At 40.4% G+C, this 14760-nt stretch overlaps 1 protein-coding gene across 7 annotated transcripts in view; it reads left to right on the forward strand.

Annotated features, from left to right (window-relative positions):
- Positions 1-14760, forward strand: part of arhgap32b (Rho GTPase activating protein 32b) — a 115275-nt gene that overhangs the window by 88998 nt on the left and 11517 nt on the right. For 4 of the 7 annotated variants that reach the window (XM_052046205.1, XM_052046207.1, XM_052046206.1 and 1 more), the window contains 4 exons: positions 778-828; positions 1100-1174; positions 11320-11469; positions 13788-13890. In XM_052046205.1, the coding sequence (XP_051902165.1) occupies positions 778-828; positions 1100-1174; positions 11320-11469; positions 13788-13890 (379 nt within the window). Of the gene's footprint in view, positions 1-777; positions 829-1099; positions 1175-8357; positions 8710-11319; positions 11470-13787; positions 13891-14760 lie in introns of those variants that run through there. The other 3 variants (XM_052046208.1, XM_052046211.1, XM_052046209.1) reach the window with 3 other exon arrangements.

The raw sequence follows: 14760 nt of genomic DNA on the forward strand, positions 1-14760 counted from the left end.
TCCTAACAACATAATGTTGTGACTGTACATTTGGGAATTCGCATGTAAATTTCAACGCCAAAGACGGATTCATTGATGATGACTTTCATTCACAAGAATCTGGCCGGCCTTGGAATGAGACTTGGAGCCAGATGCTAACCATCAGGAAGACTGATGTCATGACAAAATGATAATGCTGTAAAAATAAATAAATAAGACCGCCAATGCTACAAATTGCTAGTTTCCAGATTTTCCGGTGCCTGAAGCACCTGACCGATCAGATGGATAATAAATACTTCTCATGATATTGTAATCCGTTGTAGTACACGGACGACCACATGTTCATATTTTAATTGATATGCCTGTACATACTCCCGCTTTGGTGCACACTGCTTGTCTGGGTTACTTGCACATTTATGTCCACAATTTGCCACTTCATCCACAATTGAGAATATTTTAATATTAATCAAAATAGTTGTTGTTTTTTCCTCTGATTGCGCAGTTATTTGATTTTTGTTTTTTATACAGATAGCCACTCTTCAAGGTTTAGTTTTCGAAACTCCGCGGCTGTCAAAAGCATTTTTATGATTAATGGGCTGACCAAGGCTTGATTGTCATTGTCATTCATTGTCAGACGCACAACAAATATTGCACTGGGTTACAGCCCACATTGCTTGTTCTCACTGCTTTGATGCATCGTGAATATAGATGTCTCATCGCACACAATTAAGCCGTATGTATGTGGTAACTTGCATGTGTCTTGATATGCTGCATTTGACTCTGACTCCTCTGCCTCAGCGTCCCCGTGCTCTGGCCTGCCGCCCGCTTCATGGAGTCTCTTCCCTCCCTGTGCGTGTTGGTATAAAATTGCTTCCAACTGCTTCATGCATTCCTCCCTCACTAGTGCACTTAGACATATAAACTGTGATTGCGTTGCAGTTTGTTTGTCAGATTTAACTTGATATCGGATCCAATGACATTGTTGTAATCTGAGACTTGAGTAAACGATGGCTATTTTTTTTCTAACGTCAAATGCTTCTCTCCCTCTGCTGCTTCTCTCATGTCTCCATCCATCCATCCATCTTTCTGTTGGTCGATCCATTCATCGGGATGCATGCAGATTTGGAGATGGAGAGTGTAATACAGGACAATGCATGGGTGGCCGACCCGCTTAACCACTACAGCCTAAGTTCAGGTAGAAAAGCCTCTTGGTGTGCTGCCCGAAACTAACTCCAAACTGACAGCAATGTTTATTTTGTGCAACTCTCATAACACATAGTTTGTATGGAGTTAGAAATACAGTGGACCCTATAAATTTGACTGCGGTCCATTCCGCAACACTGGTCAACAACCCCCTCTGTCCCAGTCTCAAATCATCTCTCCCCAGGGAAATAAATGGATGTGCAATTAATCCGTTCCAGACCCCACAAAGTCCACCCCAAATGTATTTATTGCATGTTTTTTCATGAGTGATAACATTTCCTCTCCACATAACTTTCAAACATGGATAACACAAACACAAAACATGACTATACCTAATGAATTGGCTTTCCTTCTTCTTCTTGTGTGGGGTCTATTGGCAGTTAGCAAACCATCTTTACGGCACCATCAACTGTATACAGCCTCCAGCTGATATTGTCCTTCCGCTTTAAAGAAACCAATGTGAATTGATGGTGACTGGGTGTGGCCGCCTTGTAGCAGTGTGTTTCGGAAGTGCACTTGTATCTCAAATTTGCTCATGTCACATCACAAAAACAAAAAAAATTGGTCAAGTGATGTCTCGTGTCTTGAAATTTTTTCAGGTCAAGGCACTCATATCTCAAGGCACTGCTCTACATCTCATTAATCTGGTATAGAGTCAAACTTTCTCGATCATAAACCCTTTATTGATTTTTTTTTTGTTAGTTGAGTTGCTATTTCAACATAAGTGTTACATAAGTGTAAAAGTAGTACAATCATTTTAAAAAGAAGACGTGTACGGTACATTTACCCTTTTAAGTGCTGACTGTACACGCTCCTTCGTGTAAGTAAGTGCAACTCATTCCTCTTTTTTTCATTATTGTGCTCAAATTATACTGAGAAGCCCTGACAGAGATGTGTGTACCAAACAGCTGACCGCATGCCTAATTTGCCAAGTCTGATTTAATGCACCTCTCTTACTTAGTGTTATACACAATGATGGTTCAATCTAAATTATAGTGAGTGAGCACATAGAAATGCTAGTTCAATTTAAATTGTACAATCTTTAGGTTCAAAATTGGAAGTTCCACCGCAACAGAATTCAACCTAATGATACCAATAAATGTTTGTGACCCTCCAAAAAATTTTGGAAAATTAAACACTTAAACTCTTCATCCCATATGGTTGTCACATAATAATGGTATATGTAAGACCATGAGAAAATAGACATCTTTTATGCATACTATATATTTTAGGTTTGTCAGAATAATTCTTCCAGGGAATTATCAAATGCAATTTGCATATAAGAGAGGAAAACCCGAATGTTGCTGAATATAGTAAATGCGTCTCTACTTTGAAATCGGTATTCACGGGAGAGAACCATCTTCTGTTCCCAACTTTCAGTTCTCTGTCTTGGTCCCCTAAAGATGTATGCAAATTACTTCAGGGGTGAGCCAGGTTACTGGAGCATTCCTAAAAGCTCCTCAACGTATCCTGTGTCTGGATGAGGTCCAGCTGTTTGTCTGTTTGGTCGAAACTGAAAGATGGTGGTAGGAGTGTCGTGGTCCTGGGTCCTGACTAGCCATGATTTATTTAATCCTTTCACAGCAAGGGAGGGGGGCAGGGAGGGAAGCGGCTGTAAACCCATCCATTGAGTGGTAAGCTTTGTTCTGCAATCGTATGAATCGCTGTTTCCCTCTCCATGGCGACGAAAAGAGCACATTCCTGTAGGGATCTACAAGTTTTGAAAAAAAAAATTACTCTCTCTTCCGAGGTTCAGTTTGCGCTTTACTAACAATTGCCCAAGTGTGATGATGGAAACTTTACCATCCTCACAAGGCAAACAGGTTTTAGTTGCCACTCATTTGATGATGCAAATGAGCCTTCTTTTGACATGCCAGTTGCTGACCCAGATGTGGAGCAACCCCTTCATTTCTACGCCTATTGTCATGTCTGGGGACCTGTGATTTGGGCAGCTGCTTGAGCATAAACTGAGTGAGCTCAAACAGCTGCTCATGCGAACGAGGGAGGAAGTCATTGAATAGAGAACGTGTGAGAGACTGATTTGTTCCTGCAGTTCCCAAGGATCCCGGCTCATTTCCTGGTGCTCCAACTCTGAGCTGTGAAATTCTCGAGGTCCCTTGTGTAACTTGTCTCTCCACATGATTCATTTTAACGACTGAAGTTTGGTGGAAGCTGGTGCTGGTGGTTCTTAACTTGCTGCATATGTCAAAGCTGGGAGGGTTTTTTTCCCCATTATTATATGGTGGGATTTTTCACATCACATTGCACTCAACTCATTCTGTAATGTGGTGTTGGGCAACATAGCAGAGGGCTTCTCGCCCCATTTGTCCTGTAGGTGATGCGGTGAGCACTTGTATCAAAGGTCAACTCCACCCCTCTCCCGTACTGTGCTTACAATGTGCCTTGCATGCTGACTCTCGCTGACAAGTTTACCACATGCTGAAAAGCTTGATGTTCTTCCATTCTGAAAAGGAATGAGGAATTCCAATTGAATTCATCCTTTTTTTTAATATCAGAATTTGATCTAGCTCACGCCGTTTATTGGTGTACAGTACGCATCATACGCATAAGCTGTGAATGAGGAGTATTGTCATTTTTGTGCTGATTGTACAAAGTTGTGGTCCATACTTGGCCATTATTGTTTGGCAGATTTGTTGGAATTCTGAACCACGAAACAAAAGCCATAAATTTGGTCACAGATGACCAACATTGCCTTCCATTAAAAGAAAATGACAAACAAGGACATGAAATCATTTCAAAGGACGTGAATGTCAATTTGAAGTCACATGAAGTGGAAGCGTCCGACTGCAGTCTCATGGTCCTCGACCATCGACAAATCAAATTAGCTTTACTCAACATAAATCCTGCACAACTAATTTCAGGAATGACAGGAATTCTTGAGAAGCAGTGGGGCTTCAATGTCAGAGAAAGTTGAAAGACAGTAAAAATGTGTACAATTAAAGTACCATATTTTCCACACTAAAAGGCACACTGGACTATAAGGCGCAATCTACAATGCATCCACTAGATGAAGCTACAGGTATGTCTTTGTCCGTCTCCGTGCCTTCTCTTCTTCCGTTAGACTCGAGAGGCATTCATGACCACCTCCAAAAAAAGGTAAATTAACGATCACTTCAATGAATCAACGAACATTGAAAATACAGTAATGCATCAAAACTGAAAATCACAAAATAAATTCTGTAGCCCCCCGACAGAATTTATTTTGGCATTTCCTTGAGCGTAGCTGCAACAGAACGTTCAGATGTCAATAAATTGGAGGAGACTGGACTGTCTCAGAAGTGTTTATTTATTCCTTTGTTGTGTACTGAATTCACAAGCGAGGAAATCACAAAATAAATTCTATATCCCACCCTACAGAATTTATTTTGTCACAAAAATCACAAAATAAATTCTATATCACACCCTACAGAATTTATTTTGTGATTTCCTCGCTTGATTTTCTTTGTGGTTTCATTTGAAGTAATAATTAATTTATGTTTTTCGGAGGCGGCCATGAACGCCTCTCGAGTGGAACGGAAGAAGGCACGGAGAAGGACAAAGACGTACAGTACCTGTATTTGTTGAGACTGTGAAAACCATTAATAAAGTCTGCATTTAAAAAAAATAAATAAATAAACCCACAACCACAGCTCTCCTTTTTTCAACAAATACAGATACGTCTTTGTCTGTCTCCGTGCCTCTTTTCTTCCGGTCAACTCGAGAGGTGTTCATGACCCCCTCCAAAAAAACCATTGACATTTCCCTTATCGTAGCGCCAACAGTACGATCGGATAAGATAAGAAAACCTTTAATAGTCTCACAAAGGAGAAATTCCCACTTCACAGCAGCAAAGTTATGAGAGCAAGAAGTAAAAGAACAAAATAAATAGGAGCTACTGGAAAGGCAGCCACTCGCGCCGCCATCTTGAAGTCAAAATGACACAAGTGTCAGTCGTAGTTATTTATTCCTTTGTTGTGTATTCACAAATGATGAAATCACAATATAAATTATGTAGGGGCGGGGCTATAGAATTTATTTTGTGATATCCTCGCTTGCTTTTCAGTTTTTATGTATTATTTTCCATTTTTGTTTAGTTTCGTGGAAGTAAGAGGCAGTCTTGAACGCCTCTCGAGTCGAATGGAAAAAGGCACGGAGACAGACAAAGACGTACTTGTATTTGTTGAGACTGTTTTTAAAAATTAACACCACAGCTCTCCTTTATTCGGAGCTGTCGTGGAAGTAAGAGGCAGTCTTGAACGCCTCTCGAGTCGAATGGAAAAAGGCACGGAGACAGACAAAGACGTACTTGTATTTGTTGAGACTGTTTTTAAAAATTAACACCACAGCTCTCCTTTATTCGGAGCTGCAACAAAAACTTATTTAAAAAAGCAGCGACACAGCAAGTTATAACCATCTTGGAATCAACATATTACCATAATGACCATACAAAAGATGCACCGGATTTTAAGGCGCGCCGTGAGCTTTTAAGAAAATGGAAGAGTTTTCGTGCGCCTTATATGGTACTGTATTTGTAGTTAGAAGTCTTCAAGCATTATTATGGGGTAAACTGGTCAGGAATTTAAGGGTACTATACGACAGTAATCCCTCATTTATCGCGGGGGTTACGTTCCAAAAAGAACCAGTGATAGGTAAAATTCGTGAAGTAGTGAGCTTCGTTTTTTACAGTTATTATACAATACTGAACTATGTATACAATGAAACCAAAGACCAAAACCTGTTTTCAGGCCAAAGCAAGCACAAAAAAAAACGTTTTCAACAAATAACTATAATAGTTTTTTGGAAATACTGTACTGTTAAATATTGCTTGAGCGCGTCCTCGGGTGCCTTTGCCGGTGCAGAACGTTTCGTCGACATTGTGGGGTACGTACATATGTACAAAGACGAGGTGCAGAGACTGTTCACGTTGGTCAGATCACTGTATATCTTCTTCACATAAACCAAACCTGTTGGACTTCTTATAAGATAAGATAAAATAACCTTTATTTGTCCCATGCTGGGGAAATTTGCAGTCTACAGCAGCAGAATTGGGGGTTAGAAAAGAAAAAAGCAAAGTGTTTCATGTACAAGTAAATGTTTCAGAAAAAGAACTGTACACAGTATAGAATGCAATATAAATATAAGATATAGATATAGATAAGCATATATACAACTTCATATATGCAGGAGAAGGTGGCTGTGCTATTTACAATGGTTACAGGTTTTCACATTTTTTCAGCAAAATATGTTTCTCATAATTTTTCAAGGTGTTATTTATTTTTACCAATATCACCGATTAAGGCCACAGTATCATCTTGAATTTACATTGTGCCGTCATTTATAAACATGTCAGGACTCCTCGCATGAGCTGTACACTTTGAATTTACAATCATCTAACTTGTCTTTATTATTACTTTGTACATACCTGAAAGAATTTAAGATGTTAACCAATGAATGTTATTTTAACTACTTGCTGCTGCACTACGCAGTGATTTCCAAATGATTTGATTCATCGACTAATCGCGACAACTCTATCTGGCAGCCCCAGTGTCGAACATGGTTTCCAGTTTTATTGGTCACGCTTAATAAATAAAATAGATTTCCAGTACATAGCTAGAAGAAAAGAAGAAGAAGAAAACCTTTATTAGTCTCACAATGGAGAAATTCCAGATTCACAGCAGCAAAGTTATGAAAGGAAGAAGTAGAACAACAAAAAAATAGGAGCTGCTGGAAAGGCAGCCACTCTCGCGGCGCCATTTTGAAGTAAAAAAATAACAAAAATAACAACACAACACATAGGACAGAGACAGTCGTGCAATCTTCACCACTTTTCTGCATACACTTTGTTGTCTGAAGCAGTTATAGATGAAAGAGGAGAGGATCAAAGTGTCCTTTCTCCAGTGGATCAGAGATGTCATGCTGAAAATGTGCACACGTCTGCTACAAGCTAAGTTTTGAAAGCAAACACAAAGCTGTAGCATCCATTGACGAAAAGAGATTAGTTCACTTCTCCTGTCCCACGTAATCCGCTTCAAACTCCAAGCCGCGACTACCAGCTCCAAATCTGCATCAGCACTCCGCGCCAACGCTCCTTTCTTCTCATCGTCGGCTCCTCAAGACCTCCATCCATCCAGCCGCAGACCGTTCAACAGCACCGATCTCTCCGCTGAACAAAGCGGGGCTGTGAAAAATGCTGCCCATTACAGGCGCAAGACACAAGCGCCCCGGGACTGTCCAGCAACGACAGTCAAATGGCGCCGACATTCCTCCAGTCAAAAACAGTGCTGGTATACCCATGCTGCCGAGAAGGCGCAACCACCAAGCACAGAGTCTCCTCCTTGATGAATGTTGTGGCCAAAAAATGCTGAAAAAAGGTCCACATCAAGTCCACACGACGTAACAACAAACAAAAAGTGACAAAAGAAACACAAGAACAACAAAAAAAAAAGCAAGGCTCAAGAGAGCACTTGCTGACGGCTGCCTACTCGGGCGCCATCTTGATTTCAAAGCTAGACAGAGTTGCATGCATTATTTCTTTAGTGTATTCTTGTGCCTGACTCTGCACGATTTGAAAGGCGCATGGTTCAGCTGCCAGGCATTTTAATATTTTGCAAAGCCTACAGCGAATAAATTGCAGTGTTCATATGATCCTGAAATTTAACCATATATCACAGGACGGCCATTGTTCACCATCTAGAGGTAATTTTCTACATTGGTAAATTGTACCTGTTTTTCAACAAATTATCTTTGCATGAATATGGTGAAACCGTCCAAGTGTATGTGTATATACATATACTGTATAGAGAGTGAGAGAGAGAGAGATAGGGTTTTTTGTGCTCTCGGTATCGAGCGCTTCAATAGGAAACATTGGAGTACCACTACATTCAACAATCGCCTGCAAACAAAGCGCTAAGTGAACGTAATCTATTTATAGCTCACTGCAGGGAGGTTCGATTGCACGCATTTATCATTTTTACCTACTTTTGAACAAGTTCCTTTTGGAGCTCTCATATCAAACTCCTCGGCCATATTTTCAATCGGTTAAGTATAGTACTGTGTTATAACCCACGCAGTCAACCATTACCACGACTATGTGGCCGATAAAAACAAGATGGGCACTTTGTCATATGCGATTGTGTTATAGTTAAAAACTGCGAAACGTTTTTTTCCATGTCGTATCCCCGAAGAATACTGATCTCAAATGTTCCATTTTTGTTGAAGCACTTGAAGGCAGCACGAGTTGGCAAGTAAACTAATTCCTCAGCGCAGGCGCGCGCACGTCTTGGAGTAGCACGCGTGAGTGAAAAGATATTAGCTGACAGAGCAAATAGGACACCGTGCTCTCCGTTTGTCTTTTGTTGTACCAGTTGTATTTCTTTTTCAACATCTACAACTAGTTTCCTAATTTAGGATTGGTCCACTCTTGTACAGTTTTACGCCCGTGGAAGAAAAAGACGAGCATGGGGTTGGACTTTATTCGGTTATAGATAGAGTCCCAAGGCGAGTTTAGTCCTGTCGTGTCCATCTAAGGTAAGAAGTTATAGTTGAATTATACCAGTATATGACAGTAAGTATCACAGTCGTCCCTAAATGTGATTTTCAGAGTACTACGTCCTTGTAATTAACTGTTTGTTTGGCGAAAGAAGTGGCCGATTTGAACCTTGGAGTGTTCGAATGAATCGTCTTGCTGTCGATGGGAAATTTGGTCAATACCTTCTTTCTATTTACTGTTGATCCCAAAATGTAATTACTGTCCGTTTCTTTCACCTACAAAGAAATGTATAATCACGATTGAAGTTTCGAGTTGCACAGTGCAATCTAAATCGTTTACAGTATTTTATCTTTACATTACGGTTCATCATTTTCTACCACAAAGTTCCCAGTCAATCTAGTAACTAGGTCACAGGGATTTAGTGGTGTGTGAACGCCGTTTTAGCTCTCGGAATGTTAAATATTAAATTACTCCTGATGCCATCATGTGTTTTTGTGCGCTGAAATCTGTTGATGGAAGGGAATACTTCGTTTTTGTTGCAGTACACCGCAACACAATGAGGCTCGCCGCTTTGTTAAATGCATAATTAAAACAGGAAATAATGACCAAAATTAGTGTTGAGTCCCCATTGATTGTCAGTGATCCTTTAAAAATCGGGAAGGGTGTTATTGGACACTTGGCCGCTTTTGTTCAAATAAGGTCAGTGGCTGCTATTCGGTGCTTAGGTATGTGACAATTCACTCATGTCAAGGAGAGCAAAACAGTATTTCAGTTTTGTAAATATCTTAAGAATTAAGGAAATTATGACATATCAAAGGGTGCAAAAAGCGGACCCAAATGCTCCCCAGCGGACCCCCCCCCCCAAACCTATTTAGACTACAAAATTATACTGTACTGTGTAATTTGCTTCCGCAGTACACACATTTTATGAAATTTCTTCATTTCCCCATATACCTCAAAGTTATATGCAGTATAGGTTGATATAAATGTGCCGGCGAGCTTTCAACACTTTTTAGGCAGTCAAAGATGAGTTATCCCGCCGTGTGTGCACTAAACATTGAAATTCTGCATGAAAATCATCAAATTTGAAAACAAGGCAACAGAAAAGATTCCACTGTGCATTGTATCTAAACATATAAGCAGAAAACACATCTTTAACAAGCCAGAGGAGAGCAAAACAGAACCACACGGCATTATCACACGAAAATGGCATCACAAAAAATGGAAACGAGTCAGTTGTTATATTCCAACTGTGCTGTTGTTTACACACTGTTTTTGCAATGTGCAGACAGGAAATGTTAATGTTGTGTTTGTGTGTGTGTGTATAAACACCAGGGTTGGGAGGGTTACTGTAAAAATGTATTCCAATGTAGTTGCTAGTTATTTTGTTTTTTTTGTCGTTTTTTTTGTACCACGAATACATAAACCCAGTACATGTATTCCATTACTCCTTAATTCTGGTAAACAGTATTGTTTTTTGGGTTTCTGTGTGTGTGTACTTGTTCCATGGCCTTTATCACAAGATTGTAATGAATCAAAACAAAATAGACATTTGCACTTAAAGAAAACCCCAGTATGGTCTGTCTTCATTCATTTTTGCGGAAGCATTCATTATTAAGATATTTTCCTTTTTGGTGAATTGACAGTCAGATATTTGCTACACAAACCTTTCCAAGGAGAGCTGTTCGTTTCCCACTCGGGCACCGACAGTAACTGGGTGTGTACAACTGTTGAATCCAGAGGGGGTTTCGGCCAGTGAATAGACCTAGCCCATTTAAGACGATTATGTTGATTTTTGTATTCAGGGCAAGGTGGCACCTAGTAGTTGTATCAGATAACTCAGGCTCCAGCCTTTTCTTTGTCTCTGTGGAGTCGCTCTGAAACATCACTGATGCGTTTCTATGGAGCTGGAATTTTCCTGCCCAACTGCTTCCTCTGAAAAGTCTCTCTCTGATTACATTGACAGGGCTCTGGCTTTTGGGTTGAAGCAGGGAAAAGAATGAACATTTGCCATTACGTGGATAATTGTTTTCTGCTGTGATGCTTGGCCTCGTGTCCTCGTCCCCCCGCAACCTCCCCTACTCATCATAGCCAAGCCTCAGTGGGGAAAAAATTTGTCACACGCAAGCTGCAACTTAAACCTGCCAGTGGTCCTTAGGCTACAACTCCTGTTGAGCTCTATCCTGTCTGGATTTTATCTGCTTTATATTCAAATGCCAGGGCGGCAGGCTCTAATTTCCTTAGCTATCATCATCTGGATCCCCACCCTGCACCAGACTGCCACATGTCAAAGATTTATGACTGCGTTTGAAATATACCATTTGATTAGAAACGACTGTGCTGTGGTTAAAAGTGAATATCATTTTACTTTGGGGGTGTGGTGAGAGGCGGTTGGTCCTTTTATGTTTTTGTATTGTTTTCTGTGGTTTCGTTCGGAAGTTATAATAGTCCAACGCCCTACTAAAGTTGTGACTTTATGGTGACATCATTTGCCTAAAAGAAGGGGTTGCATTAGAATCAAGCCAAAATTAAGCAAAAGAGAGAACTAAGCTGCTTGCGTAGGATTTCACAATGTAGGAGTAAAAATTGAGCTTCTGCACTTGATGTTAGCGGTTCTCATATCTGTCCTTCCTACTTTCCATCTTCAGTGTCGAAGAAGCATGGCAAGCTGATCACCTTCTTGCGCTCCTTCATGAAGTCCAGGCCCACCAAGCAGAAGCTGAAGCAGCGGGGCATCCTCCGGGAGAGGGTCTTTGGCTGCGACCTGGGGGAGCACCTCCTGAACTCTGGACATGATGGTGAGAGTGCCATTCGAAAACATATCGTTGATTTTGTTTTGTTCGCCGTCAGTTCTGCAAAAGTGTGATCAAACCTATCATTCATTGTCGAGTGGTACCTCTACTTACGAGCGTCTTCATCTGAAATTTTCAAGTTACGAAACGCCTCAACAGGAAAATATTGCCCCTAGTTATGAAAGAAATTTCAAGATACGAAAGGTAAAAATACAGTATGGGCTGCTACTCGCAGCTCCGAATTTCCTGAACGCAACATACTTAGAGCTGCTCTGCCATTGGCTATGACCAAGCATCATCCTGGCATCCCATTGGCTAAGAGGGACTTTACCGTCTGTGTCTATGTATGTAGATAGATAAATAGATATGTGTCGATGCAGCCTCCTCGTCATTCGCCCCTCGGGCCATGAGGAGTTCCGATAGTTTTACATAAATGTGAATCACCCAGAAAAAGTGCTCACCAGTCCGGCGATCGCTCACTATGCTGATGTTGGCCTTGGACATTTTCGAAGGATTGTTAAAAGCAAACAAACGCAAACGTCCTTGGTTCAGTTCTTTACAAAACGGCAGGCAAAAACCACTTTTGAGAGCGAACATCAACTAAAGAGGGCAAAAAACGATGACGATGCGGTTAAAAGTTAAGTGACCATTTTTATTCTTGACTCGCTTCTTTGTTTATTGAATTTTTCACAATTCTCATTTATTGCACAATAATCTAATTGTAACATGTATTTGTTACATATTTTGATGCAGTTTTATGCTTTATGTCTGAATTTTCTTTTGGGGGGCGGGGGACTTGGAACGAATGAGGGCATTTACATAGAAAGCGCATCTCTACTTACAAAATGTTCTCGTTAAGAACTTTCTTCCAGAACCAATTAATTTTGTAAGTAGAGGTACCACTGTACTGTATAGTTGAATGGTCAGTGCTGTTGTGCATGACCAAACCATCGCCTTCGCGGAGGCAAGCTAGTTAGCTCAGCAACAATGATTTACCCCCCAAATAATTTGAGCAAATGTTTTTATTTCAGGACTAGGGCTGTGGATGAATGGCCGTTTGTGTTATCAGTTCCCAAGATGTAGCTCTCAGTTTCCAAAAGGTTGTTGACCTATGTTTTATTGAATGGTAACAAAAAAAAAAAAAATCATTTCATTTTATATTAAGCAAGGCTATAGAAGGGAGTGATCGAATATTCAGAAGACCAATTCTCATTGGAGTGGGCTGGTCAGTACCGTTTTTCTCTGCTGAATTCTGAGTAATAATCATCATCATCGTCAATAATCTTCATAGGATTGCATCATACAGAACCTGACTTGTACTTTGATTACCTGTCAGTATAGCAGGGAACTGATACTGTTAGGGTATCTTAGTTATTGGTCAACTTACAGGTACTTTGATTAGGAAGGAAAATTATGTCACAGGTGAGAAAACACTGTATATAAATATATACACACACACACTGTGGCAGCCGTTGTTGTGTTGAATCCAATTTGCAATTGCACTGCTGTAATGATTTGGCTGGTACTCGGTTGCCACTTGGTCACCGGATAAAATACATTTCAGGCCATGACGACAATCCATTGACTCGGCTTCCTGGTACGTACCACACAGTCATGTGGTCATAAATCACAGTTTGCCGTTGCTGTTGATCCTTCACCCCTGTAACACAACAGATACCATATTCGCCTTCTCTGTTGTGACAAATGCTAACATCCGGACATGCTAAAGACAAAAGAAAGTACGTGACATTCCTTGAATGTAAATCTGAGTCTGACTTTCCTCAAAAATGTATGTAACACAGATTGTGTTGAGCTTGATGTTAGATTTTTTTTCAAAGATGAAAAAAAAGATCATTCCCCATGAAATGAGTGGGCTTGTTCATCCCCATCGTTCTCCCTGTTGTGCTGTCAAATGTCAGTTAGTTCGCCTAAAAATATTTACTCCCCCACCTCGACTCATCTGTCTTGCTGTGTGTGGAATTTTTCAGAGGGGCAAGTGCCATCCTTGACTCTTTAAGCTGCGGTAGGCTGGGAACCTTTATATACCTTATCTGCAATATTGACACAGAAAAACAAAATAGCAAATTCAAATGGGTTTACCCTGGGCCGTGAAAGCACTATTCCTACCTAAAGATAAGATATCCTTTATTCGTCAAAACATACAGCCTACAGCCTCTCGATCAAAACAGTTTCCCAAATTAATTTTGAACACAACACAACACGCACCATCTTTGAACTTGCAGCGCTCAGCGAACACTAGACAAATATTGACAGAATGTGTAAGTGTGTGATGACATGCTTTTTTTTTTTTCCACTGTCTGCAGTTCCTCAGGTCCTCAAGAGCTGCACCGAATTCATCGAGAAGCACGGTGTGGTGGATGGCATCTACCGCCTCTCTGGCATAGCTTCGAATATCCAGAAATTGCGGTAGGAGCATCATGGACCCCGTTTATATATATGATGAAGTCACACACATTTGGGAGCTTGTTCTTCATGTGTTGCTGTGGTGTCGCTCTTCTGCTTACATGTAAATATATATATATTACATGACTGGAATGTGCTTGTGTATGTTGTGGGATGGATCACTTAGCGGGGTCCAATTTCCAGTGGGGGTGGGCTGCTTTTTTGGCCACGAGCACTGTCACGTTGCACGTCATTCAAAGAGCATTAGTGTGGTTTCCTGTTTACTGTATTCTACCAGCAGAAAGCTGGAGGATACTATGGATTCTGACGCATCTTTCCCCCTGAAGAGATCGCGTTAAAACATACATAATTTGTTAATAATATTTTGTGAGATTTTTTTTTATATTGAAAATAAGGACCCAGGGAAAATAGGCTGAATTTAGGTCATTTTATTTTAACATGTAGTACTTTATCTTCAATAAGAAGTCAATCCAAGTGGGGAAAAAGTCAAATGAACTGGGAAATATAAAGATTACTGGTAAATTAACGCTTAGTGGCCTGGGTGAGGGATTGTGTGTAAAAATATGTAGTTTTTTTTCCCTCCGATGTTCATTTTTTCAAAAACCTATTATTAATTTCAACAATATGTAAAACAGCATGTTCTATCACATTAATTTAAATTGTTTTAACGTCATTGTAGGTAAAGTAATCTGCAATTATATTACATAGGGCATGCCTCCCCCTACTGTAGACTGCCGTGTTTCGCCGCCATCTTTATGCTACGGATCTACGTAGGAGACAAACTTCACAAATGTAGTTCCTCAACATGATTACAGCATATGTAACAAATATCATGCACTTACTCTGTCACAGTTGAGGCACGCGCTTCGAGCT

Source organism: Hippocampus zosterae, chromosome 16 (genome assembly GCF_025434085.1).
Source record: "Hippocampus zosterae strain Florida chromosome 16, ASM2543408v3, whole genome shotgun sequence".
NCBI lineage: Eukaryota > Metazoa > Chordata > Actinopteri > Syngnathiformes > Syngnathidae > Hippocampus > Hippocampus zosterae.